This window comes from Cervus canadensis, chromosome 9, assembly GCF_019320065.1.
Source record: "Cervus canadensis isolate Bull #8, Minnesota chromosome 9, ASM1932006v1, whole genome shotgun sequence".
In the NCBI taxonomy this organism is placed as follows: Eukaryota; Metazoa; Chordata; class Mammalia; order Artiodactyla; family Cervidae; genus Cervus; species Cervus canadensis.
This window is the reverse complement of record NC_057394.1, coordinates 62,095,604-62,122,405: the sequence shown is the minus strand read 5'-3', so window position 1 is coordinate 62,122,405 and position 26,802 is coordinate 62,095,604. Positions and strand designations below refer to the sequence as shown.

The 26,802-nt window shown below is 41.9% G+C and overlaps 1 protein-coding gene across 1 annotated transcript in view; it reads left to right on the top strand.

The window, feature by feature from the left end:
• ENOX1 (ecto-NOX disulfide-thiol exchanger 1) overlaps positions 1-26,802 on the top strand; it is a 478,202-nt gene that overhangs the window by 225,554 nt on the left and 225,846 nt on the right. The window contains exons 3-4 of the mRNA XM_043478063.1: positions 10,180-10,323; positions 11,335-11,472. Of these exons, the coding sequence (XP_043333998.1) occupies positions 10,311-10,323; positions 11,335-11,472 (151 nt within the window). The 5' untranslated portion in view covers positions 10,180-10,310. The remainder of the gene's footprint in view (positions 1-10,179; positions 10,324-11,334; positions 11,473-26,802) is intronic.

Sequence of the window (26,802 nt, the reverse complement as noted above, 5' to 3'; positions counted from 1 at the left end):
GCCATCTAGCTGTGAAAATAATAAACCGTGGCAGCAATAGCAATACACTGTAATTCGCGCAAAGCACATTCAGCATAATTTCTTTTTTTATAAATAATAAAACCATAAATAAATATGATTACTCTCAGCTAACATGAAATTACATTCAGCACGAGGAGCCAGATGTTTTCCTCTCAGATCTGTGTTCTTTCGGGTCAGTTTTCGCTTACTCCCCTGCCGGTAATGTGCAAGTAATCTGTGAATAAATAACGGGGGATGGCATTTGATCTTGACCTGAGTTTGGTGAATTTGAGGGGAGACGGAGCTTTGTTCGTCTCACGTGCAGGAGGAAAGAAGGGGTCAGATGGTGCCTCAAAACAGCCACTTAAAACTTCACAGGCTCCAGGCACCCACAGCCTTCTTCTGGAGGCCTCATCCCATCAAACATACGAAATGCACTCACGTGTGACATTCAATATGACCTTGTTTACACAACTTCTGAGCAGGACTTGTTTTTTTTTTCCCCCCTTGGCCACACTGTACATCATGTGGGACTTTTTTTTTTTTTAATATAAATTATTTATTTTTTAATTGAAGGATAATTGCTTTACAGAATTGTGTTGGTTTCTGCCAAACATCAATAGCATGTGGGATCTTAGTTCCTTGGTCAGGGATCTGACCTGCACCCCCTGCAGTTGAAGCATGGGGTCCTAACCACTGGATCACCAGGAAGTCCCAGGCAGGGTCTTTGTAATTCTGCTTTTGAAATTACTTGCCTTCACGTTACTCATTTCATTTACAACCAACTCTGATTTTTCTATAACTGTGCAAACTCAGAGGTTTTTTTTTGCAGTGTGAGCAAGCCCTGCTTACAGATGACTTTTAACTCTAATGAAGTCTAAATTTGCTAATTAGAGACATTGTCATAATACAGAATCCACGGGTATTTCATTAAACGACTATTTGCTTTTGATCGTGCACGTTTCATTGCAGGTTGACACAAGCCATTTTCAGCTCTCCCACATTATCATGGACATGGGTGCCTTTAGTGCCTCACTGGAAACAGTCATATTTAGAGAAATAGACTACTTTGCCCGGGCCAATGTCTTCTTAATCTGGAGGATAGGAGTAGAGAAAGAGATTCCATTTGAGGAGCTTAGTCCTCCAAATGCCATCCCCTTGTATGGAAGGAAGGATTTCTTTAAGCCATGCTGAAGAGGCAAATTGCATCTCCTGCTGACACTGACAGGGAGAATGAATGTTCATGGAAGAAGGTGGGGTGGAGGGCAGCATATTTACACCTTTGGATTCTGTTACTGAGAGGGAGATAAGGGTGAGGTAGGGAGAGAAAGGGGAAGGGAGGGAAAGGATGGAATTAGGCTCAAATAGCAGCAGCATTTTACACTGACCCTTAACATTGTCTTCAATGCTGGAACCTTCTCATCATCGTTTATCCCACCCCCTGTTTTTGAGAGGCTTCGCAAGTGACTCAGTGGTAAAGAATCCACCTGCCCATTCAAGAGATGTGGGTTGGATCCCTGGAGAAGGAAATGGCAACCCACTCCAGTATTCTTGCCTGGAAAATCCCAGGGACAGAGGCGCCTGTCGGGCTACAGTACATGGGGTCGCAAAAGAGTCAGACACAACTTAGCTACTCAACAACGGCAACAACTCTTTTTGAATGTTGCCAAGCACGGCCAGTAGCAACTAAGGTTTGGCCCATTTCCTCAGGATGCTCCCTGACAGCCTTGAACTTTCTGATTGGAAATCTCACTGCACAGGCATTTGCACTGTGCCTTGGTGGCCTTTGCCAACCAGCCCAACCCCTTGCCCCCATCTGTGACTCCCCGAAGAGTAAGAAGGATCATCCCAGGGAACCCAGGGCTGCCAGACTCCTGCCTTCTGGTTACAGAGCATCAGCAAAGGCTGTGGGTGCTCCTTTAGGGAAGCGAGAACAAGGTCTTCAGCCCCGGTAGCACGCTGGAGGTGAAGTGTCCTGCTCCCGGGGCGACCACTGCTGTGGGGCTAATGCTTTATTCATCGTGTTGCAATGGCATCATTAAGAGCACATTAGTTTAAAGAGTAACTAACATGTTCTTGTTGACCCTCCAAGGAGAGAGATTAAACAGGATGAGCAACCAGCTCATACCGGTCACGGCCCTATCCAGGTTTTATTGTAGGTAGATTTCCATAGATTAAAGAGCTCTGCTCAAGGCTTTTTGAAAAACATATAACTCATTTACCAGAGTTTGCAACCATTTAAGGGTCACTTTTTTCACCCTCTACCATTAAAGTGTTCCACTCTGTAGCTTATTAAATATTTTCCATGGTTGGGTCAAGGTGTGATATGAGACTGTAATTTAAAAAAAAAAACAAAAAAAATAGCTGAGTACCAGACAGCACAAATTGTAGGGTTACATGTCCTCTACTTTCCCTTACATAAGATGATGTTTCCAGAAATCACTTTCAGTGCATAAGTATGGTTCAAAATGATCAGTTTATGACCAATATGCCTTTCTACAACTGCATTCCATTAAAAAAAAAAATGTTCTTTGATTTGCGGGACTGCCTATGGTTTATAGAGATTACCTCTCTCTTTAAAAAAAAAAAAAAACAGAACAACTTTTTGTTTTATATTGGGGTAGAGCCAGTTAACAAACAGTGTGTGAGAGTTTCAGGTGAGCAGCGGGGGACTCAGCCGTCCATGTACATGCATTCTCCCTCACCCTCGATGATGGCTGTGTCTCTGAAGCCGGAAGCTGACCTGAAGCCTTTTCGGGGGGCGTTACCGTCTTTCTCCAAAGGACTCCTCCTCTGTTCTCTCTGCTGTTCTCCATGCAGGTCCCATAGTTTTCAAGAGAAGCTTTTAGGGAGCTCCAGCCTTCTGCTTACATTGTCTGCTCTGTAGAACTTTTTCAATGGGAAGAAGAGAGAACAGAGCAGGTGCCCGCAGGAAAAGCTAGTCTGCTGAGGGGAAGCAAGAATTCTCTGATATGCCCTTGTTTACTTTTTCTCTCTTCCTGATTTTTGGCTGCACCGGGTCTTGATTGCTGCGTTCTCCAGGCGCACAGAGGGAGGCGTACCCTCTAGTTGCACTGCGGCGGCTTCTCTCTTTGTGGAGCACAGGCCCGAAGGGGCACGGGCTCAGTAGCCGTGGCTCATGGGCTCAGTCGTCCCACAGCATGTGGGACCTCCCCGGGCCGCGGGTCAGACCGGCATCCCCTGCTTGCAAGGCGGATTCTCAGCCACTGGACCCCCAGGGGACACCCGTCCTTAATTTCCTTTTATAGGCTTGTCCGTGGCTGACTAATTTGGCAGATATTGATGTTATACCTCAATATCCCCATTGAGGGGCTTGAAGAGTCACTTGCCCAAGGCCAGACATCACTGTAGAGGCAGGATTGAAAGACAGAGCTCAAATATCTTGTTTTCCAGATAAGGCCTCTGCCGCAGGGAGATTTGAACTTTTAAGGCTGTTATGAAAGGGTTCACTGTCAGCAACATTTTGGGGACTTTTGTATCTGGGTGAAGTTAGAAGTGATGAACTCTCAGGTTAGAATATTGATATTCTATGAACTTCGGTGTGTTTGTCCCCATTGGTAGGCAGCCATTAGTGAGGGGACTTAATTGACCTATTACATGTTTCATAAACAACTTTCAAGTATAATATTGCCCTGTTCAGAAAATCTGAACTATCCTAAGTACGGAAGGTGCCTCTGCAAAGACTTTGAAATATATATTATCATAGTAGTGTCCAGCCCTATTTTCTTTTCATTTCTGTTTTTAATGGAAAGAGAAGTACTTTATTCCTGTGGTCTCAAGCTTTCTCATTTATTACTTTGTTCTGCTTAGAAATCTAAAGTGTAATTTTTTTAAAAGCAAAGAGCTCCTGAAAACAAAATAATTTTCCCTCTGTCATTTCTCTGCACGTAATTACGTAAGTAATGCCGAACAGTGTTTGTCTTTGTGTCAAAAGATAATTGGCTTTATCTGCTGTCCTGCCATGCTGGTTGAGTTATCTCTTTGGCAAAGTTGGTTCTTTTGTTTGATCGCATCGTTTCAGAGGGAGACCTTCTGTTTCTCTCATATTCCGTCCCTACTCCCCTCTCTCAGCATCCAGTTCTTCAGAGATGGATATGTCATGGGCAAAACTTCATCATCCATTCAGTAACCATGTCCTCCCCTCAGCTGGAAGGACGATGATTTGTAGTTTAAAATTGGCTACTCGACAAAGTAGGAAAATGGAGGATATAATCACAGACCCTTAATGGCATTTTGTGTTTGAGAAATGGCCAGACCTGCTTTTTATCCTCTGCGGTGCCTGCCAAATGGAAACTTTCCCTTTCTTACCCTGATTTCACGTCTTTAGCACTATACCTATATGCCTTTGTTACACTAATGTACTGCTTAATGGACCTGATGATGCTGTTATTTATGGATTTCGGCTCCTCCAGAGAACAGCTGGGAAGAAGTCTCACAAAAGGAGGACATCTCAGTCACGTGCTTATGACCCTGTGTTGGTTACCAGGGAGGTGTGGGGTCTTAGCTCTTGGATAGTGACTTGTTAAGTGCACCAAGAGCTCATCTGGAAAAATCTAACATTTTAAAAAATTGTCTTTGATGTTTTAAATATCATCTTGTATTCTAGTTTTCAATGGCAGTTTTCCCTTTTTTCTTTAGCTTTCAAACCTCCAGCCTTTGAGATTGGACCCTGGAACTGTATTCTGTCTTTTTGTTCTCTTATTACTTCCTTGTTTCCCTCTGTTATTTTCCTTTTTACTTTCTTTCCTTCCTTTTATGCCCGAATTTTCTTGAAAAACATATATATATAATATGTAATTTATACATAATGATTTAAATATATTGTATAGACTGATGCACAGTTTTATATGTATACTGAGCATCTGTCATAATTCTAGGTACTGTGCTTGCTTGCTGCAGGGTATGCAAACATGATCAGTTTCCATGATCATTTTAAGTATGTTGTTTATCAGGGATGTAGACATAAACAGCTAATTAGAGTGTGAAGTTCCAAATGCTGGTGTACAGAACGCAGAGCGCTGTGGGAACGCAGCGGAGAGAATACATATCTCCTTTGTCTTCTTGCCTTAAAAGAAGGTGAAAGTCGCTCAGTCATGTCTGACTCTTTGTGACCCCATGGACTATACGGTCCGTGGAATTCTCCAGGCCAGAATACTGGAGTGGGTAGCCTTTCCCCTCTCCAGGGGATTTTCCCAACCCAGGGATCAAACCCAGGTCTTCTGCATTGCAGGCAGATTCTTTACCAGCTGAGCCACAAAGGACAAGCTAAAATTACTCAGAACAGAAATGGCATTTTTCTCCTCGGGTGCGTCGGGCTGTGAGACATGTCACATCATGGCCCCTTTGAAGAGAGTCTTGTGACTTCATGAACATACCAGTACAATACAAAAGGTTATAGGTCAGGCTTTATTAAAAAAAGCCCCGTCGATTTCACAGGTTTGATAGAAAGTACTGCAGGGTTCAACCCTGCCTGAGTCGACCTCAGCCCAGTTCCTTCCTCTGCCTGTACTGTTCCCAAGAGGCAGCTTTTTCTCTTCCATTACCAAGTAGGACCTTTCTAGCTTTAGTTGATGTAATATTCCTACCTTGCAATTCTCTCATCAGAAATTCCCCCACAAAATCTCATTCCTCATAAACTTTAATATAATAGAAATCTCTTCTTCAAAACATTAATCCTTTTATTCCATACTAATCAGGAGACATTGATCATTAATATCCAACATCCTCTATGTTCAACAGATATGGAAACTTTATCGTGTGTTATCACGTAGTACCCTAAGTTGTCTCTGTCATCAACTGCATCCTTGTTATCCTCTTCACGCTCTCTCCTCTAAAGGGTATCCAGCATCCAAGAATTACCCCCACATAAAAATTATTAATAAGATGTAATGTAGTCTTTACTGACATTTCCTTAGAGGGGACAGGGGCAAGACTTATGTTGTATATTTCCCAGTAAGTCTGATTTAGTCATTTCTCTTCTCTGAAGTCCCCCTTTCTCATGAGTGACCCCCAAAGATCCCTTCTTTCTTCCCCTCCTCAAAGCACTTAGCCTTGGTGTCCTTTTTCTTTTTAACCACATTTTGCAGAGCAACTCCACTCTGCCTTGACACTTACAGATTCCACCCAGATCCTAGATCAGTTAAGAGAACCTGTTCTCCTTAGAAGCCTGTTAAGTAATTCATTTCCATAATTTAAACATGTCTTTGTGATCCTTTTGTGTTTGAAGAGATAACAGTGAGTGTTTTATAAAACTGATGAAAGATAGGCTCTTCTGGTTGTTCCTCAGTGGGAAAATTACTGAGTTACTGTTTACCATTATAGGAAGCAGAAATGTCTCCTTTATTCCTAAGTAGTTGCTTAAAAATCGTGGAGTTAAAACATAAGTAATGTCAGTTTAACAATATTCTATGTTGTTTTAAACTATGAGCATTTCCATAACCTCCAGAGAGCATCCTACCGACTACATGGAGATCAAAGCAAGAATATTTTCTTAGTAATAGAAGCAGAAAGTAGAGCTTTGGGAATGCATTTTTCTTTTTACTATAAATATAACCCATGATAATGCTATGACTACTTCCTGTAAATTAAAAACGTTTCAGATGTCCTATGAGAGAGGTTTCCTTTGGAATCAACTCTCAACAAGACACTAATAAATCTGACTTCCTCAGTATAGTTATTCTTCTATTAAAGCAGGCATGAACCTAAGGACTTAGGTCGAACAGATCGTTCTTTTAAAAAAGAAAAAAATTCAATACTCACCCTTTTTTAACAGGAATCTGTTCTGTGGACAGTTGTAGATGGATTTTTATTACTCATAGCATGAGGGATTTATATTACAGCGTGTGCATGTGTGTATGTATGCTTGGGACCTGTAAGAGTTGGCCAGGTAGAAAGAGTTCTGTTAGACAGGAGAAGCCTGTGTCTTTCTTTTAGGCGAAGTAATATTTTCTTAGGTTTGGTGAGTCTCAAAAGCTATTTGCTCCATTGATACAGCCCAGTAAAATCCTGAGTATAAATATATTGTATTGAACAATTATGAAATTGTGAGATTTTGTACTTGAATGAAACTTAACAAAGAACAGGTTAGGTTTCAGTTGAACCCTTGTCAAAACTGTATTGTTATCCTAGGCATTTTATGCATCTGATTGTTTGGGAATGATCTTACCTCACTAAAAGCTGTAAATAGAAACTGCCAATTTCACGGTTGATCATGAATCTCTTGAAGGGTTTCGTGGTTTCATAGCTAGGAAAAAAAAAAAAAAAACCTAGAGAGAAACATTTATACATCTTTTAAATTACATTATTTTGTAAACGGACAGTGTAAAAGGAAGAAATATTCTGGTACAATTTAGATATGACACATAAAACTAGGGCAGCACTTACTTTTAGAAATATTAAGTGTTACTAACTGTTTTAAAATTAATTACATAATTATCCAGTGGAACACCAAGATCCCAGGGTCCCTTAATGTCAAGCTACACTTCCAAATAAAATAATAATAATCAACACCTGCTATATTCCAAGTGCTTTATTAGCTACAATTTTTAACTCCCCACATGTCTTTGTGTAAATAAACATCATTAAGAATATCAATCTTTTGTGTAGTTTAGAAATAAGAAAACTAAGGCAGAGAAATTGATTAGAATGATAAATTAAGTATTATGGCCTTGAATCACTTAGAGGCAGGTACTCAATAGGAACAATAGATGTTAGCAGAGTATAAAAATCACTCTTGCAACTATTCATAAATTACTGAATAATAATTAATTTAAAATATCACCTTCCTCCCAAGCCAAGTGATAAAGCAATTTAAAAGCTGTGACGAATTGCGAGGCATCCCTCAGACTATTGGAGATGCCTGAGACATGGCAGAACGTCCTTCAGAGTCACTGTTCTAGGTGCGTGGCGGCCACATGAAGTTGTATGTCACTCAAAGCCCTGGGTTGGCAGACTGAAGAGATGTAATTCACTGAATGCCACAGTCTCGTCAGGGGGTAGATTTAGGTTTGCAAACCACAGCTTGCCAAGGAAGCAATACTTTTTTTGATGAAACAGTAGCAGTTTGTTAGTGTTTTCTCTCTGTGAAACAGTAGTTTATTAAGATGGTGATGAAAAGTGTAAGTAGAAGCTATGGGCCACCAGGACACTTGATGCCCCTTTGTAAGACCGCAGTCATTAAAGTGAAAGCTGACACGGGAACAGACAGTTAAAAAACCAAGAAGATCTACCACCACCCCTAAAACACTATAGCGAAAAAGGCAAAGTGAAACATGGCCGGTCAGGCTAGAGTCATAAAGCCTACACAATAAAGGGATGTTCTCTGATACAGTGTTCCAGAATTGCAGACTCATTGGACAGAAAAAAGTTGTGATTAATACCCATTTGGGGAGAACTTGAGCTAGAAAAGAAAAAAGCAAGCCAACTAAACTTCAGTGGGGCGATAAGTAAGACAGATAGTGACCTTGCAGTGATCCGAACTGCCTCTACCACTGGGCCATTTGAGCAAAAGAATGAACACCTTCTAGCCTGGCTCTGCTTTGGGGTTCTGAAATAGGTGGATGTGGAGAGAAGAAAATTGCTTTAAGGTTTTACCATAGAAATGTCGCTGGTGTGTGGACAGAGAGAGGGCAGGCTTTTGGTTACCTATGCATTGATGTTATTGGCTTTATTTTACATGGTGAGAATCTCTTTGATGGCATTCATTACCTAAGATAATTGATACATGTAATACATAAACACATTCTGAATTCATTTGGGTGGAAGAGTCTAATTGCACGGTATAAAACATTTGTCCTGAGTACAGTTTGCTCCAAAAATTGGAATCATTTCACTGCTTCTTGATGAAAAGGTTTCATCTTCCTGATGGACTATTGGAAGCAATTCCCTCCCATTTCTCATGACACTATGCTGAGGGTTAGGGCTTCATGGAGACCAGAGAAGCAATTTGCTCAATTCTCACCTAGCCTTGAGATATTGAAACCTGAGCTTCCATTTGAATGAAACTTATACTCACCTGGAAATAAGTTTTTTCTTTGTCTTCTTTATTTATTTATTTTTTGAAAGTACAGTGTTCAAAGGGATCACTGATTCTTCTACCTAAGAATCAAAGAAATCAAAGGGCCAATCTTCATACTAGATACACTAACACACAGACTATAATACTAATTCTAAAATACCTGTTAAGAGAAGCACATGTTAGAAAAATTTCTAAGTGGATACCTAAATAAAATTAAGTACTTTGCATCCAGTTGTTTTACCCATCTATGTAAAATTCAAGTGATATGTTTTATCTTCTAGTCTCACACAGGTGAAAGTGCAATTAACACGTACATAGGAATGGTATGTTTTTGCATTTTTAAGGATAGAGAGAAAGCATAGCATTTTAAAAATAGTGAAATCTAGAGGGGACCTTTGCAACTTTTTGTAATGTTTTATCATGTTTTTCTTTTGGGTTAGAAAAGTGCTGTGAAAAGGCTTATAAAAATATGTTTATATATAAGCTGTGCAATTCTCAGGAAAACTCAGACCGAACAAGGTACAGCCAGTTAAACATATCTTGTCATAGAAATAAAAAAAAACAAGTGCTTTTCCTCAGTGGCCCCATCACCGTCTGCACTTCTTCGACAGGCAGGCGGCATGCCGTTCTTCCCTTTCGCCTTTCTGCATGATTGTATTCTAGGCACATCCTTTACCAACCTCACCGTGAATAGCTTCTTTCTTTTTTTCTCCTTTTCCCCACTTTTTCTCCCTCTCTGAATACATTTCACAGACGACTGTCTTCGAAAATAACATCAGTTAATTTTTGAACTTAAAAAAAATCACATGTAGCCCCAGTCTGCCCTCTCCATTGATGTGCCCTGTGTGAAGGAGGCTGTGCGGGGCCTGATAAGCCCCGTTTGTGAAGTCTGTTCAGCTGGAGGCCAGGTACTAGCCGCTCCACAGACGGGCTGTTTATTCAGCCGGCCCGGCTCCAGGTGGTCACTAGTGGACCCTCACGTCTCCCGGGCTCCGAAACCGAGACTCTACGAGGAGGTGGCTTCCCTTCTGTGCCTGCCACTGCCGGTCACCATTGTTTGCTTGCTGTTGTTGTTTGTTTGAAGTAGACAACAGATTTGCCCCGGAAGGCTTTCTCACCCCAGTGCTCTCCCCCTTTTGCAGAGCCCGATGATGTCCGCGGGGACCCTGCACTCAGCCATCAGAGCGCTCCTGCCCCTCAGGATGCTCGTCATTCAGTCGTAGATGCAGGCGGCGTTGAGAGCATCACCCAGTGTTCCCAGCAGCTTCCTCAGATGATGGCTGCAGGTAAATGTCGGTGGCCAGCACAGGACACAAACTGGACCTTTCACATCGTAGTGGAAAGGCTCCCCAGCCATGAAAACATGTGTTGAACTGGGAGCCTGGGTTCCTCAAAAAGGCCAGGCCGTGGAACTAGTGAACATCAAAGAGAGTTAACTCAGACTGCCCTGGTGGTCTGGTGGTCAAGACTTGGCCTTCCAGTGTAGGGGGCGTGGTTTAGATCCCTCCCATCAGGGAGCTTAGCTCCCACATGCCTCCAGGCCAGAAAAACCAAAACATAAGACAAAAGCAAAAATTGTAACAAACTCAATGAAGACTTTAAACAAAGATAGTTGAGAAAATAAATTTCTTTTTTTTTAGAGCATCAAGCCCCATTTGATATATTTTGCTGTCTTCTTTTTAGCTCTGTGCTCTTCATTTTCAATATTATTTATTTTGCCTTAATGAAAGTCTGTGTTTGTAAGAAATATTTTGGGAGTCACTTCAGGCAGACACCTGCATTTAAGGTGCGAATGTTAATTATTTGTTAAGGATGGAATGTGTTATAAGGTAAGTCTTAATAAATTCAATCAGGACCGCTTTGACTGCTCGACAACTGAATTTGGAGATTTTTATTATATAGTTAGAGGGTGTGCCTGCTTCAGAATTACACTCGCAAACAGACAAATTATTCTTATTCTTAGCCAATTGACTTGTTTTACCCAAAGAGTCCTCTCCATTGGGGAACTTAACTAATGTTTCCCTGGGAAAAGGAAGTGATTCTTCATTTTTTTTCCCCCCAAAGGTGCGTCCTTAATGGCACGCTGAGTATGATATAAACTGCATGTCATTAAATTTCCTCCCAGAATGTATTCTGTCATGTTGACGTCTGGAGAAAGTGTTGGTGTAGATTACAGTGCCGTATTTTTTTGTGGTTTGGGAATGTGCTTAAAGGAAGCCTCATGTCTCTAGAAAAGTGATTTGTTTTCAGACCCCCTCGCCGGTGGAATCTAAGTCAGTTTGCTTTCCCACCTGCAGCAGCCGATGGTTTGGGGAGCATCGCAATAGACGCGACCCAGCTGAACATGTCGGTGACGGACCCCACCGCCTGGGCCACCGCCATGAATAACTTGGGCATGGTTCCCGTGGGGTTGCCCGGGCAGCAGCTTGTGTCAGGTAAGCTCTCTCTGGGGTTGGAAGATGCTTGCAGCCGTGCCGGCAGGCTTGGGTGCCTGGCACCTCATATTCTTTCCAAGCACAAGTGTCGAGCCTGGCCTGGGATTTATGCCCAGGGCATGTTTGGCAGGGGCCATGCGCCTGAGAGTCTTGTCCTCCTCGTCACCTCGCTCTTCTGCCTAACAGCCATTCTCAGAAAAAACTCACTCGCAGTATCTCTCACCGATGGCATTGCAACATGAATTTTGTATTTTAAAAAGGTAAATAGTAGAGCTAATATTTGCTTTCCAATTTGCAAAACTCTTCCCCGGATGTTACAGCACTTGATCCCAGTCTTCTCTTTGGGACAAGTAGGTCCTGATGGCGGTTGCGGCTCAAGTTCGTGTTCCCACGTTAAAAATAGGGAAAGAGGGGCCCGGAGTTTGGGTGGGTGGCTTTTCCAGCACTGAAGTGGCAAGACTTAGAAACCCAAGTCAACTGACATTGTGTTCCCTGGTTTCTTTCCATCGTATTTTGGAGTTGTCGTAATAGTAATGCATTTGAGAGAGAAAATGTTTGGGGACGTCACAAAGTAGGTCATCTTTGGAAAGAGTTCATCGTTGAATTTAACACATTTGTTGCTGATTTTCCATGTGCTTTGGGAAATAGAATAAATATATACATATATAATCGTCCTTGAGGATTCAGGGAACGTGTCTCCCCAAATTGAAAAACATAGTGACTAACAACCAGCAAAAAAGTAAAAAATAGATGTGTAGAATCATGGGCTAAGAGGTGGTTTAGACTAGTACTATGGTAATTTCCAGAAGGATCAATGCCCGGGGCTCTGAGGAAAGATGTTATCAGTGAGATGGGGTTTGTGCTGCCTGGAAAGATGCTTAGGTCTCCTGTAGTATCTACTTTACTCAACTTATTCACTCACTTAACACATGTTTTTTGAGGCACTGTCCTGGTGCAGGCGTGGTCCCTGCCTCTCTGCCTTTCAAGAATTTTCAATGGAAAACTGACAGTTATTAGTCTGTCTTGTTACTGTGGTGGTTTAGTCACTAAGTTGTGTTCGACTCTTGCAACCACATGGACTATAGACCACCAGGTTCCTCAGTCCATGAGATTCTCCAGGCAAGAATACTGGAGTGGGTTGCCATTCCCTTTTCCAGGGATCTTCCCCGTCCAGGGATCAAACCCTGGTCTCAGTCACTAAGTCATGTCCAACTCTTTGCGACCCCATGGACTGCAGCACACCAGGCTTCCCTGTCCTTCACTATCTCCTGGAGTTTACTCAGACTCATGTCCATCGAGTTGATGATGCCATCCAACCATCTCATCCTCTGTCGTCCCCTTCTCCTCCTGCCCTCAATTTTTCCCGGCATCAGGGTCTTTTCCAATGAGTCAGTTCTTCGCATCAGGTGGCCAAAGTACTGGAGCTTCAGCTTCAGCATCAGTCCTTCCAATGAATATTCAGGACTGATTTCCTTTAGAATTGACTGGTTTGAGCTCCTTTCTCTCCAGGGGACTCTCAAGACTATTTTCTAGCACCACAGTTCAAAAGCATCAAATCTTCAACACTCAACCTTCTTTATGGGTCAACTCTCACATCCATGCATGACTACTGAAAAAACCATAGCTTTGACTAGATGGACTTTTGTCGACAAAGTAATGTCTCTGCTTTTTAATATGCCATCAAGATTTTTTGATAACTTTTCTTCCAAGGAGAAAGCATCTTTTAATTTCATGGTTGCAGTCACCATCTGCAGTGATTTTGGAGCCCGAGAAAATAAAGTCTGTCACTGTTTCCATTGTTTCCTCATCTATTTGCCATGAAGTGATGGGACCAGATGGCATGATCTTAGTTTTCCGAATGTTGTTTTAAGCCACGTTTTTTTCCTCTCCCCTTTCACCTTCATCAAGAGTCTCTTTAGTTCCTCTTTGCTTCCTGCCATTAGAGTGATATCATCAGCATATCTGAGGTATTCATATTTCTCCCTGAAATCTTGATTCCAGCTTGTGATTCCTCCAGCCCAGCGTCTCACGTGATGTACTCTGCATAGAAGTTAAATAAGCAGGGTGACAATACACAGCCTTGACGTACTCCTTTCCCAGTTTTGAGCCAGTCTGTTGTTCCATGTCCGGTTCTAACTCTTGCTTGTTGACCTGCATGCAGGTTTCTCAAGGAGACAGGTAAAGTGGTCTGGTATTCCCATCTCGAAGAATTTTCCACAGTTTCTTATGATCCACACAGTCAAAGGCTTTAACATAATCAGTGAAGTAGAAGTAGATGTTTTTCTGGAATCTCTTGCTTTTTCTGTGATCCAGCAGATGTTGCCAGTTTGATCTCTGGTTCCTCTGCCTTTTCTAAATCCAGCTTGTATATCTTGGTTCATGTACTGCTGAAGCCTAGCTGGGAGGATGTTGAGCATTACCTTGCTAGCATGTGAAATGAGTATAGTTGTGCAGTAGTTTCAACATTCTTTGGCATTGCCCTTCTTTGGGATTGGAATTACACTACGGTCATTCTTCTATGTCAGAACAACTCACTTTTGCCCATCAAGTTATATGAGAGTAGACAGTATACTTTAAGTATAAACCTCCTGCCTTTGGAGAGTTACTAAGTTTCACACCCACAGAGGTATGTACTTTGAGCTGAGTTGAACAAACACTTGATTTTCTGTTTTTGTTTTGTCAATAGGACAGTACATGTAAGAGTCTAAACTGGCTGTAGTAAGTTACAGGTACTGTGTCTGGCAGTGTGCACATGAATACAAGCATATATGTACACGCATATACATATAATAGTATGCCATTTCTTCTATAACATAACAAAGGAGAAGAGAGGACAGGAAACAAAGGAAGGTGGGAGACAGAAAAAGAAAAGTCAGATATTAACATTACAAAACATTAAACTTAGGCTATTTATAAAATTCTCCAAAATGTTATAAAATAAATGCAGTAGAGGTTTAGTCTTTTATGGGATGTGTGTGTATGCACATAAATGACATTTTCTATCATTTGAACATGTGTTTATCCAGACCCCTTTTCCCTAAAGCTAATCTGGACAAATACTTCCTCCTAATAACTAGAGAGTACAGATTTATATGTTTCTGTCCCAAATTTTCCCAGCTGCCTAATTGAAATATTCATACGGCAGAAATCACTTTACTCTTGTCTCCACCTCCACTCCTCTCAGATAGTGTTGTATGACTTCCAGGGTAAGCCACAACCTCAATAATTCATTATTTTTTTCTTATGATTTTGAGTCTTCTGACGTTTTAACCATGACCGATTTATGATTTTCCCAGCAACTTACCATGAAAAGAATTACAGCCCTACTCGTTATAGAAGATTTACCGTATCTGCCCTGAATTACATTCTCCATCTTCTGTATTAGCCAAACTGCTTAAGCTGCGTCTGAGCCTTTCGGGGTCTTCCGGAGCATCCTTCGTCATCCCTCCCCACCCATCAGGTGAACTACACTCGGCTTGTTCTCCTGGCGGCCCACAGCCTTCCTTGGTCGAGGCTCGCTCAGGGTACAGTTCTGTTGTGCTTGGACTGTGTATGTATTGTCTTCCAGTCTTTTCTCTATGGAAGTATTTGAATACTATTAAATATAGAAATCTCTATTATGTATTTTTATTAACACCTTATCCTAAATTATTTTTTCCATTTTCTAGTTTTATGTTAAAATTTTAGAATAATCCTTTGAATAAATCTTCCCCAGTTTTTCTGTATTTGCACTTAAGCTGTTTCCTTTTTCTTTTCTTTTATTTTACTCTTCCTAGCCAAGTTTCTGGAGAACTTAATCTCTTCAAGTATGTGTAAGCATTTTACCTTTTCTGTAAAGTGATATTTGTATCTATTTCATGAGACAGTTGTAAGATTGAAATATGATAACTTATTACATACAATAACTGCATAGTACCTACACATAGTAAGCATTCATTAAACATTAACACTTATTCCTTCCTTTCTTCCTTGTGATGTTTTTTAGCAAACAATATTATGGTGAACCTTTTTTATGCATAGAACTTTTCGACAATTAGAATTGTTTCCCTTAGATTGACTCGTACATGTAGAATTAGTCGGTCAAAATAAATGAACATTTTCAAGTTTCTTATTAAATACTGGACAATTGAATTCCAAAATATAAATGCATATTTAATATTTACTAACTTGATATGCAAAGGTGGTATCCTGTTATTTTGCCTTAAATTATTTTATAACTACTCTTTTTAAATTATGGCATTTTCCTTCATTTATTTTTCATTCATATTTCCTCTTTTGTAAATAGATTACTTTCATGCTATATCCACTTATCACATAGGATCAGGGTGATTTTTTTTTATTGGCTTGTATTTGGTCATTGCTTTTAAGCATTTTTTTTTTTTCAAAGAGAGCACTTTAATATTTTTCCTTAGTGGCAGAGCAAGCAATAATGAGGAGTAGATCCAGAATGCCAGAGTAAATCTTTCATTTATGGTTTTTTTTTTTCATTTATTTTTATTAGTTGGAGGCTAATTACTTTACAATATTGTAGTGGGTTTTGTCATACATTGACATGAATCAGCCATGGATTTACAAGTATTCCCCATCCTGATCCCCCCTCCCACTTCCCTCTCCACCCGATTCCTCTGGGTCTTCCCAGTGCACCAGGCCCGAGCACTTGTCTCATGCATCCAGCCTAAAGGGGTTTCCCAGGTGGTGCAGTTGGTCAAGAATCTGTCAGTGCAGGAGACCTAAGAGATGTGGGTTTGATCCCTAGGTTGGGAAGATCCCCTGGAGGAGGAAATGGCAACCCACTCCAGTATTCTTGCCTGGAAAATTATTTTAATCTTGCAGTTCATATTCTCTGAAAATATTTATCCTGTCTGCTTTTCACCTCGTCAATATTATTTCTTTAAAAAAAAACAAAGTTTAATATTTCCTTTATGAGTCCTTTTTGAGTATTCTATTTCTAAATACAGAAAGGTTTTGCCCACTCTCTACAATTGATACATAGTCCTAATTTTCCATGCCTGCATGGATATACTTTCTTCTTTTATGGGAAATTCAATTGTTGTGCATGTTTAATCTATTTCTCAAGTATCTGTTCTGTACTACCAATCTCTCTTTTTTTCTGCCTCCACATTGTTTCAGTCCTTCCAGCCAGCCCTGTTGTATATTTATAAGAAGTACCTAATGGGTGGTGCTATTTATTTCTTTTCCCCATAATCACAGAGCCGCAGAATGTTGCCCCTCACCCAGTCTTCATGCTGGCTCCTGTCTGAGGCAACTTTTAATGTCTCAGAAGGGACTGAAAGATAATTTCATGTACCCTTCCTTCCAAGAAATCTCCTCTAAAATGTCTCTGACAGGATGACAGAGAGGCTAGATTTTCTGAGCACTTGGCTTTCTCCCAGAGTTTCTGGTATTTCTCAATGACCAACTGCTCGTCCCTTGCCTGTTCAAATTGACACTGAATTGCATTCCTTACTATTCTTTCCTTATTTATTGGGAGACCAGAATTATCAGCAAAGCAGGACACACATTTTTCACATCCTCTGACTTTAGCAAAAGGATTTCCCAGGAAATCGAATGCACTTATGGTTGCCGTGTCATGCCATTCTGATGGGTCATTGTGAGCTCCCATGATGACACCTCTTTAATTTTCCTCCCCTTTCATCATCACCACAGTCCCCTTCCCACTTTCATGAACTTCCCCATCTACCTTCTTCATATGAAGTGCTACTCAAGATCATCTCATCAAATTTGCTTATTTTATCCAAAATGAACAATCTGCTGGTAAGCGCATGCATGCTCAGTCACCCAGCCATGTCCAGCTCTGTGACCCCATGGACTGTAGTCCACCGGGCTCCTCTGTCCATGGGATTCTCCAGGCAAGAAGACTGGAGTGGGTTGCCATACCCTTCTCCAGGGGATCTTCCTGACCCAGGGATCAAACCTGCGTCTCCTATGTCTCATGAATTGGCAGGCAGATTCTTTACCACTAGCACCACCTATACTACAGCCCTAAATCCCGTACTCAAAGTCTTGGCTTATCATGAGATAATATTTACCACCTTATAGTATTGTAGACTTATTTTATTCCACATGTTTATAGTTTTGAGGAGTTTTCAAATTTTTTTGTTGTTGATTTGTTCCTATTATCCATACCTTGTGCATTAGCATAGGTCCAGATTTTCTAAACTGGCCTGACGGAACATCAGTGTCCTATAGTCATTAGGTAGGGTGGATGTCATGTAAGTGTTTATGTGGCCTAGTTGCCATGGGTTTAACACAGTTCAATTCAGTCACTCAGTCATGTCCGACTGTTTGTGACCCCACGAACTGCAGTCTGCCAGGTTTCCCTGTCCTCCACCATCTCCCGGAGCTTGCTCAAACTCATGTCCATTGAGTCGGTGATGCCATCCAGCCATCTCACCCTTCTCCACTGATCTCGAGTAGCATACTGGGCACCTACCAACCTGGGGAGTTCATCTTTCAGTCTTTTATCTTTTTGCCTTTTCACACTGTTTTGGGGGCTCTCAAGGCAAGAATACTGAAGTGGTTTGCCATTCCCTTCTCCAGTGGACCACGTTTTGTCAGAACTCTCCACCATGACCCGTCCGTCTTGCATGGCACTACATGGCATAGTTTCATTGAGTTAGACAAGGCTGTGATGATTGCTTTCTCTGTGGGTTTCCTCAGAGCCTTGACTTCATTAATGTGCAGTTTGAAAGAGTAGTGGCGTGTATGTTGGATTCCCCAAACATAACTTGGCCTTTAACAAATATCTGTTAACACCTCACGAGACATTAGAATACTGCCGTCAAGCCAGATTTTCCCTCCAGCTATGGAGATCCCAGTCCACGACCATCCATCCGTCTTTTGTTGCCGTCTCTGATATGCTCCCTGTGATCTGGTTTATAGCTGTGTGTGTGTGTGCATTTGTGTTTTCACTGAGCAGTGTCACTTCCTAATCTCAGCTTTCACAATAATCCTCATGTGGTCTGGTGTTTGTTGCCTGAAGGCTCATTCCCAGTTTCCTGTGATACATAGTGTCATTTCCCATGAGCCCCCCATCTCTGGTGTCATCAATTGAAACTGAGAATATCAAATCCCGAGCTTCACACCATCTGTGCGACCAGCTGCCCCCTTCCCGGTATATCCTGGCTTCTCCTCCAGAGTCATAACCATCAACTGGAAGGGTTGGAAGGCAGCAGCTGAGTTGACCAGGTGTTAAGTTGCTTGCCCAGGTCCACCTGGGAACTGGTAATATTTCCTGGATGTTCTCTGGACATGAGTTTATACCTTGCTTTGCTCTAAACTTTTTGAAATTTTCTTTCCTAACATCAGCAGTGTCTCCTTAGCTGTTATTGACTTTGTGTGTGTTAGTGACTCAGTTTTGTCTGACTGTCTGCGACCCCATGGACTGTAGCCCTCCAGGCTCCTTTGTCCATGGGATTCTCCAGGCAAGAATACCGGAGTGGGTAGCCATTCCCTTCTCCAGGGGATCGTCCCAACGTAGGGATTAAACCCAGGTCTCCCACATTGGCAGGTGGTTTCTTTATCATCCGAGCCACCAGGGAAGCCTTGTTATTGACTTAAAGTGGACATATATCTCTTACTTCAAGTTTCTTAGAGTGACATTTGTTGTGTTTCAAATACATGTTCAGAAAAGGCATCACAGCTCCCCATTGGCTGTGGAAGCACCACGTGCCTTACCATGGCTTAAACCTCACAAGTGTCTGAGTTGGTCCTCGGTTCCTACCATGCAGTTCCTTCTGAAACTCTGAGTTCACTCTCCGCGCCCCTGTTCCCTGCCACTCTGAGAAGAGCTTAGCTTCACAGCCCATGGGGACATGAGCTATCCTCTTCCTCTCTCTCACTCATGGATGCCTCCACTCATTTTAATTCCACTCTGCTTCCTCTGAATATTTCTTGTCTAGCTTCCTTGTTGGGTTGTCTAATCCTCCCAGGAACACCTTTATCCTCTGCAATATGCCCAAATATGAAGAGGAATTTGTTAAATCCTTTCGTCTCCTGAAGCATCTCTCTTTTAACTCGGATTTATCAAGCCAGACATGGTGCTAAATACTGGGAATACAGTACATAGACCTCACTCTCCTGTATGAGAGCCTAGTGGGAGAAATAGAGAAGCAGGGATAAGCAAATACAAATCAGCGTGATAAGTGGTAGTGACAGTAACAAGTAAAGGATGCCGTAGGATATGGCTGAAGAGTGGTAAGCTGCAGAGTCGGATGGTTAGAGCTCTAGTGTTTTACTTGTTTTTGTTTTTTGTTTTTTTGTCATTTTTATTGGTGTATGCTGGGTTTACAAGACTGTACACTTTTTAGGTGTACAGTAAAGTGAATCAGTTTTACATACACGTGCATCCACTCTTTTTTAGGTTCTTTTCCCGTGTAGACTAGTATAGAGTATTAAGTAGAGCTCCCTGTACTATGCAGTAGGTCCTTATTAGTTATCTGTTTTATAAATGGTAATGTGTATATGTCAGTCCCAATCTCTCAATTTATCCCTCCCATAGAGACTGTCATACCAAGTGAAGTAAGTCAGCCAGAGAAAGATAAGTATCATATGATATCACTTCCATGTGGAATGTGGAGCTGTAGTTCCACAGAGCACTTGCGTTAAGTCCTACAGAGAACTGATGGGAGTGGGGAAAGGTTGGTGGCAAAGAAATCTGGTGGGAGGGCGTAGCGGTTACCCAGACACGAGATAATAATGGCAATTATTGTCACAGCAGTGGGGAGAGAAGTGAAGGGAGACATTTAATTACAGAAGGGAGGAAAAAAAAGGAATTGATGACTGAATCCGTGTGAAATGCAAGGAGAGTGAAGAATCAACATTAAATCCATAAATCCTGGGTTTCTGGCTTTGGAAATTGTGTAAGTGGTGGGGTCGTTGACTGAGAACGGGGAAGGGAGAAGGGGAGTGGGGAGAAGATGGTGAGTTCCTTTTTGGATGTGTTGAATATGAAGAAGCTGTTGAAGGAAGCACGTGGTGATCAGTCACATGTAAGGGTCTCGAGCTCATGAAAGAAGCGGGTGTGGAGATGTTGCTTTGGCACTCATGGCGCATGGACGGCCACTGACTCCTGTCTCCGCTAGTTACGCTTTTGCTGTGAAGTTACACATAGGCCCTCAGCTGCTCATGCAGGGCTCAGCCTAGGCTCCAGTTACATCTCCAGATAACTCCTTCATCTTCTCCTTTCTTTGACCCACTCGATTTCTATTGTTGCTGGATTCCAAGGTCTGAAATAAGAGAAGTCATCAGAGACTTCAAAAATGTAACCTGGAGAACTATAACCAAGCTATCTCACCAGCTCACAGAGATACTCAGAACTGTCTGATGGTAAACTATTCCACACACTTGTTTTTAAATGAAAGTTATACTCCAACCAGCAAACGTCCTTTTTTTCAGTCTCTCTCGATATTAATGGTGACACTGGCATGATTAAGGGATGCAGATAACCTGGGGGCTTAGTGGTTGGACTCTCCAGAAGATGATGTTCAGTCCTCTTTTGTTTTCATTTCCCATCTTGTCGAAAGATTTCTCATTATTAAGTGTCAGAAAACAAATAGGCCCTTGACTTAACATTTCACAATTTATGTACCTGATTTCATGTCTCTTTGACAGTTCTGTTATACTTTCCACAGTTATTTACCCTTTTTTCCCCAGGACAGCAGGACGGTACATTGGTGTATTCATTCATTCACTGCACTATCACTGAAGGTTCATAATGCACCGTGTATTTTACAAGACACTAGAGAAACAGCAGTTTACACGACAGACAGGTGATGCTCCTATGGAGAAACACATTTCTAAAGAAGCAGATGTTTTCCAAATAGCTGTGCAGATGATCATATAATTACAATCGTGGGCTGTTACCAAAGAGAGCTGGAAGCCTGACTTGCCTCCGAGCGATTGGAGGGTGTTCAGATAAGGTCCCCTTGAAGAAGTTATATTCATGCCAAGACCCCAAGGATAGATTAGAATTATTCCAGTAGCAGGAGGAAAAGGCGAGTTTGGGAAGATGAGAAAATTCTAAAAACAGAAAATGCCCTGTGGAAAGGCCTGAGGTGGTAAGGACCTGGCTTTTGCAAGGAAATGAAAGGTGTGTATGGGCGGGCAGGAGAAGGCGATTGGCGTGGGGGGGGAGGGGGCGGTTGTCAGGCTGGTCCTTAATGTGTGAGTGGAGAGGTTGGCTGGGGCCAGATTCTGCCTGCCAAAGTGAGGGGTACAGATGTTATTTGAAGTGCAAGCTATTTGAAGGAGTTCAAGCAGGGAAGCAACCTCTGACTCATGTTTAAAAGAGAAAAAAAAAATCACCCAGGTTGTTTTATAGGGCCTGGATTGAAGAGTGGTAGAAGGCATCTGGCCCCGCACCCGGAGGCTTATGGGAATCACAGAAGAGGTGGAAGGTAGCCTGGAGTACTGAGCACCTACTGAATGGTTGGCTGGAGTACTGAGCACCTACTGAATGGTAGCCTGGAGTACTGAGCACCTACTGAATGGTAGCCTGGAGTACTGAGCACCTACTGAATGGTAGCCTGGAGTACTGAGCACCTACTGAATGGTAGCCTGGAGTACTGAGCACCTACTGAATGGTAGCCTGGAGTACTGAGCACCTGCTGAATGGTTGGCTGTAGGACTGAGCACCTGCTGTGTGTCAGGCGTTGCCATAGGCACTGCAGATTCACACACACTCCTGAAGCTTGTGTTCTGCTGCTTTGTTAACGGTGTGTGTGTGTCTACAGTATTTCTAGAGGGAAGAGAATTTGTGGGAACTTGTTTTCAGAAGCTGTTTGCTCCTTCCTGTACTAGGTACCGTGTGCAGTAATTGATGTCACTCCAGACAAATCAAGGCTTGTCCTCCAGTAACTCCCCACAAGTGACAACAGCTCATATCCTTGTTGGTTAGAGATGTTGTAAAATGAAAGCCCTTTTCAAGTGCTTGCGTAACACAATAGTTATTTGAAATACTGTCATTTTTTTTTCCTCTTTCATGGAATGAAGCACGTAAGTATTACCTGCTGTGTAAATTTACTTCTTGGTAGACTGACTTCTTTTGAATTATCAATGTGTAATTTTTTTCTTCCTGTGTATGCCATAACAATTAAAAAAAATTTTTAAGCTGGTGTCCCATCTCTTGATTAGCTTAGTCTTTGGTCTGTCATACCCTGGTATATGCACTATTCAACTAGCCTTTTGAACTAGGCAAGTCACTTTCCTACCCACTAGGCTAAAACTAGAGAAAATATATTCATAGAATTGCATGTATATTTATGTATGGATGGATATATTTGAGTATACACATGCTGCATAGAAATATATAATGTGTGTACACATGCATATGGGCTTCCCAAGTGACTCAGTGGTAGAGAAGCCACCTGCCATGAAGGAGACCCGGGTTCCATCCCTAGGTCGGGAAGATCCCCTGGAGAAGGAAATGGCAACCCACTCCAGTATTCTTGCCTTGAGAATCCCACGGACAGAGGAGCCTGTTGGGCTATAGACCATGGGGTCACAGAGAGTTGGACATGACTTAGAGCTAAACAGCATATGCATATACATCACAGACACACACATCCTCCAGTTTTCTTGGTTTCCTTTTCTTCCCCTGGGATGGAGAAGCTTTGATATTTTTGACAGTAACATGAATTGAAGGGAAATATTTGCATTTCATAATGGGAAATTGTATCCTGGCCTCATAGTAGACATCTAATGCATCTGGGAACAGAAAGAAAAACCAAACAGTTAAATTCCTATATTAAAATAAATTTGTGTATTTCTATCCCATGTGTGCACATGCACACATGCATGTTACTGTATATTAGGTTTTTGTTTTGAATTAATTTCAAAGCTTTTTACTTGTAAATATGGAATAATTGTGTGTATTATTCTGTATCTCATTTCTTTTTATTTCCTTTTATTTTATAGCCTTATCATTATCTGTGTTAGATGTTGTGTTTTTGAGTTGTAGTTGAGTTACGCCTTTATATAATTAGACTATCATTTATTTAACAGACTGCTGGACTGTACACTTATATAAGCAAGAACCATGTCTAATTCAGCTTTCTATTTCTTCATCATCAAACACAGAGCTGAGTGCTCAATAACTACATAGATGAAAGAATGTATGATTTGATTTTTTTATATAATCAGTTGTATAAAATGTATTAATTTTGGAAAAGTCACTTTTGTACCTGATACTTGGAGTAGGATAGCTTTTATGTCGTTAATCGAGGTTAGCGATAGCCATCCTCCTCCTTATTTGATGTCTGTGAGATTATTTCCTTTTTCTTTTTAAAAGCTGTATCTTTCCCATCTCTTCTTATTATGCTTAGGCTTTCATTTACCTTCTAGAACATACGGAGTCTATTTACAATAGCTGTTTTTGTGTGGTGCTCAGATGCTCAGTCGCGTCTGACTTTATGCAAACCCGTGAACTGTAGCTCTCCAGGCTCCTTTGTCCATGGGATTTCCCAGGCAAGAATGCTGGTGTGGGTTGCCATTTCTTTCTCTAGGGGATCTTCCCAACCCAAAGATTGAACCGTGTCTCATGTCTCCTGCATTGGCAGGCAGATTCTTTACCACTGAGCCACCCAGGAAGCCTTCATCGACCAATTCTGTTATATGTGATGTCTCAAAGTGTCCTTCTTTGGGTTAGTTTTTCTCCCCTTGATGGGCCATATTTTTCTATTTCTTTGCATGCCTAGTAATTCTTTGATGGATGCCAGACATTGTGAATTTTACATTATTAGGTGCTAGCATTTTTTGTTTTCCTTTCAATATTTTAAAAATAGTTTAATTCATTCAAAGATTTTCTTTGGAGCTTGGGTAGTTGGGTCTCGAGCAGCCTTTGGCCTGGAGATAATTTTATCCTACTTCTGAGGCTATACCCTACTGGGCCCTTTACCCAAGTACATTGCAAGGTTTCCCCTGCCTGGCTATTGGAAATCTGATCTGTTCCCAGAGCTTTGCGAGCTTCAGAAATGGTTCCCCCTGCCCCTCCTCCCCCATGGTTTTTTCCTCAGCCTTAGTACTTGCCCACATGCCTGATCAAAACTCATCCCAAGTCTTGAGGGGAGCAATCCAAAGGTCTCCAGAGTGCCAGCTCTCTGATTAGCCCCTTCCTCCCCAGTGCTCAGCCCTGTAATTTCCAGCTACCTCAGCCTCCTCAGACACTGAATTCAGGTACCCCCTCAGGCTCTGTCTGAGTTTCTCTTCCCTGAGGTAAATCCCTGAAGCCTCCTAGACAGCAGACGGGGACAATCGATGGATTTCACTTCACCTGTCTCCATTCTCTCAGTAATCACTGTCTTCTACTTCCCATTGTCCAATGCCTGAAAACTGTCATTTCATGTATTTTGTGTTTTTTGAACATTTATTTTTGTTTATTTATTTATTTGTCTCTGCTGGATCTTAGCTGCAGCATGTGGGATCTAGTCACCCCACCACGGATCGAACCTGGGCCCCCTGCTTTGGGAGCGAGGAGTCTTAGCTGCTGGACTGGCAGGAAAGTCCCTTGTCTTCCCTTTCGGTTGCTTGAGGCCGAAGATTTGATTCTATCCCTGTTGCTTCCTCATGACTAGAAACAGAAGTTTCCAAGTCTTTTTAAAAAGTGTGCCTCCGTGCTTCCTCTAAAGACATACTCAGTATAAATCTGAGGCTACGATATGAATGACTTTACTAGGAACATTGAAAAGAATAGTAATAAGCCCACCAATTATTGAGCACCTAACACATACCAAATACTCTAAATACTTTCTTTCAGTTCCTTTTCTGCTAGCTAAATATTATTTACTTGGTATTAGAGATAAGGGAACTGAGCCTGGGTGATGTTTGTTAACTTAACCTACGGTTATTCAGGTAGAAGGAGGCAGTGCTGTAATTGAAATCCAGGTCTGGCTGCCTAAAGTATTTCTATTCTATCAGGAACTGGGAGGAAATGATTAAGGCAAAATCTTCTACATTTTTACCTCAAGCTAGCCCTATCTTTACACTTACTTTTAAAGATAAATACTTTAGGCGGAAATATCTTGGAGATTGGGGAGAAGTTTTATTTTTGTATCGCATTGAAGTTTAAAAGATTTCAGTTATTTAATTTTTATGCTTATCATTGTGCTTGAAATCTGGAGATTTCTGTTAAACCTTAAAATTTTAGGACTTGGGGTCCAGTGATCTAAGATCTGTACTACAATTTAACCAGGAATACTTTAGTAATATAAAGTTGACTGCTGTCAATAAAATCATGGTGGTCATGCCCTCTGGTTAATATCCTAACCAGAAACGATGATGAAATAAGGTGAATACTTACATTTCAGTCTGAAAATAAGAAAGCTCTCCCAAAGGATAAAAGAAACTGAATTTTTCAGTGATTAATGCTCATGAGATGAACTTTGTTGTTGTTCAGTTGCTAAATTGTGTCCGACTCTTTGTGACCCCTGTGGACTGCAGCATGAGAGGCTTCCCTGTCCTTCATTGTCTCCCAGAGTTTGCTCAAACTCGTGTCCATTGTGTCAGTGACGCTATCTAAACATCTCATCCTCTTGCCCTCAGTGTTTCCCAGCATCAGGGTCTTTTCTATTGAGTTGGCCCTTCGCATCAGGTGGCCAAAGGGTTGGACCTTCAGCCTCAGCATCAGTCCTTCCAATGAGTATTCAGGGTTGATTTCCATTAGGATTGACTCGTTTGATCTCCTTGCTGTTCAAGGGACTCACAAGATGTACTTGGATCAACTTAAATATTCACTCTTCAGAAGGTACTGAATCCAGAGCAAGGGTGGGACTTGTGGATTTGGTGAACACAGGTGGAAGGAGTTCGTGGCTGAAGGATTCTGCATTCTCAGAAAAGGAGGAGGCAAAGTTATCTGGTGAGGTTAGATGGGCTGATGAGAATGAAAGGTCTGAGAAGGGAGAGCCCTTGAAGGTAATCACTGGGGAAGCCAGAGGAAACTGAATGTGGAAGTTTAGGGAGACTGATGAATACTCAATGGGAGCCCACACGGTTTCCCTCAGCAGTGGGGCGTGTTCCCAGTGGGTGGGCATGGAGAAGGAGGGTGGCCTTTGTCCTGGTTGGGTTTTAGCAGGAGGCTGGAAGAAAAGGACAGGGGTTCAAAGAGGATAGGATAAGCATCACGGGAGAGTCATCATGGAGCCTGACCATGCAATCCTACAGCAGACTGGGGACAGAGCAGCGAAAGCGGGAGGACCGGTGTCAGAGAACGTGGAGGGGTCGCTGGATGGAGGAAGCCGATGAGGCCAAGCGGAGGGTCAGCAGGGTCGGGAGGCATGAGGGAGCCAGGGGAGTTAGCCAGTAGCAGCAGTTGAC